At 39.1% G+C, this 1,900-nt stretch overlaps 1 protein-coding gene across 2 annotated transcripts in view; it reads right to left on the reverse strand.

The window, feature by feature from the left end:
• Nucleotides 1-796: 796 nt before the first annotated feature.
• The window catches only part of NOX4 (NADPH oxidase 4), a 95,252-nt gene continuing 94,148 nt past the window's right edge, over nt 797-1,900 (reverse strand). For both annotated transcript variants that reach the window (XM_026044178.1, XM_026044177.1), the window contains one exon: nt 797-967. In XM_026044178.1, the coding sequence (XP_025899963.1) occupies nt 847-967 (121 nt within the window). In that variant the 3' untranslated portion in view covers nt 797-846. The remainder of the gene's footprint in view (nt 968-1,900) is intronic.

Here is a 1,900-nt window from a genome sequence, read left to right on the forward strand (position 1 = left end):
AATGACCTATCTGGCCTGAACTTGCTTTTAGTGACATCAGTGCAAACAAGTGTGGCTCCAGTAAAGGCAGCCAAGGCATTACAGTCAGCAGAATATACCCTGGTCAAGCTGCTGCATTGTAAATTAATCAGTAAGAGCATCTAAGTAGTTCAGTTGCAAAGTCTGGGCAGTTCAGTGCATGTGAGTCCAAAAGTGAGTACAATTCCCAGGCTGTTGTGTGACAGAGCAAAAACATCCTATCCTGCATCCTTCTACTAAGCACTTTTTGTGCTCCCTCTTTCTGACTGCACAAACTCCCATTATGAAGCAGAATAGAGAAAACAACATTGTATATTTTACACACAGGAATCCAGTTCTGCAATGCCTTAAAATTTTTAATAAGGAGTGTCTCCATTCCAAAGCTATACGATTCTTACACCAACAAATGCCCAAGGTCTTTGTAATGCACTACATTTGTCAGTTGGACTAATCTGGGGTTTAGTTCACTGATCTCTTTTCAGAGGACTGAAATGGAAGAATATCAAATATATAGATTATTCCTCCATCATCTTTCAAGAAGCTGTGTCTCTCTCTAGGTTTTACATTTTTTTTATAATTAACAGAAACTTTTCCAAAGAATCACCACTGCCACAAATATTGTGTGAATGTATTTGGCTTTGGATTTAAGCTGTYATTGGTATATTGCTGTATCCACCATTTGTGATAGACTTAAATAATCATAAATAAGAAAAAAAAATGTGTTATTCTTTGGTACATTTCTGTTTAAACCACAGCTGAGCTTTCAAGTTGTACAAACAAAAGCTTGCACTTTTATCTTCTGGAGAGTCTTGCTAATACAACAGTCTTTCAGCTGAAGGATTCTTTATTATATTCAAACCTTGTCCCATAAGAATTGCTGATGTTGCTCAGTTTATGGAGTATCTTAGATATCTTGTTTGGTCCACAGCAGAAAACTCCAATGGTTTTTCTGTTAACAGAGAGAGGAAGGTTATGACATTGCAAATAAAGAGAAAGTGACTTCTTAAAAGAAACATAATTGGATTCTTATCTCACTTTATTACATATATGCCAACTCTGCATAGATTTTAAGGTCAGAAAGGCTCACTAGATCATGCAGTTAGGCTTACAGCAGCCCTCCRATATTCCAAGTATCAAGCTCTATTCGCCCTGGCAACAGTAAGATAACTTTACTTTAGCATTCGTGATTTCATTTTATCCTGAAATATTTTTTTTGGTAGCAGTATAGGAAAGCTTTACAGAAAGACAAACACAGAATATGACCCTTGATCCTCACCGACAGCCATCAGCCCAGATTCTTTAACAAATCCAAGATTTTTACAATACCGCACTGAATACAGCACTTAGCACCCTGCTCACCTTAAACACAGGCTTTAAGCTAGACTCTGGGTCAAAGCAACAGGGCATATCTGCAACAGCAGGGCTAAGCCACTCATGATGTTCAGCATTTCTTTTTGTGAAAGACAAGGATAAGAGAACAGAAGAGGAACAGAAAGAGGATGTGGGGCCATCTCTTCTACGTGATAATAAAAAAGGCCTTCATTTTCCCACTGAAATTGTGCCGCTATACAGAAAAATCTCAAAGATTTGCTGGGATGAAGAGAGACCACACAAGAGGGAACATGGCTTTTAACCACTAAGATTTGCAGTACTCATCAGGAGGTGGGAGGTTGGTCCCTGCCTCCAAGACTGTCTCATTATTTTGCCCAGTGACTGTTTAATACCAACTACCTTACCACATGGAAGATAACCAAATGCACAGCTTAGAGCTGCCTCACAGGCACTCAATAGTATTATGGGTAAATGTGTTTGGTGAGAGAATGGCACTAACACATAAAGAGAGGAGAGGAGAGGAGAGGAGAGGAGAGGAGAGGAGAGGAGA

Source organism: Nothoprocta perdicaria, unplaced genomic scaffold (assembly GCF_003342845.1).
Source record: "Nothoprocta perdicaria isolate Ctin4 unplaced genomic scaffold, notPer1 scaffold_352, whole genome shotgun sequence".
In the NCBI taxonomy this organism is placed as follows: domain Eukaryota; kingdom Metazoa; phylum Chordata; class Aves; order Tinamiformes; family Tinamidae; genus Nothoprocta; species Nothoprocta perdicaria.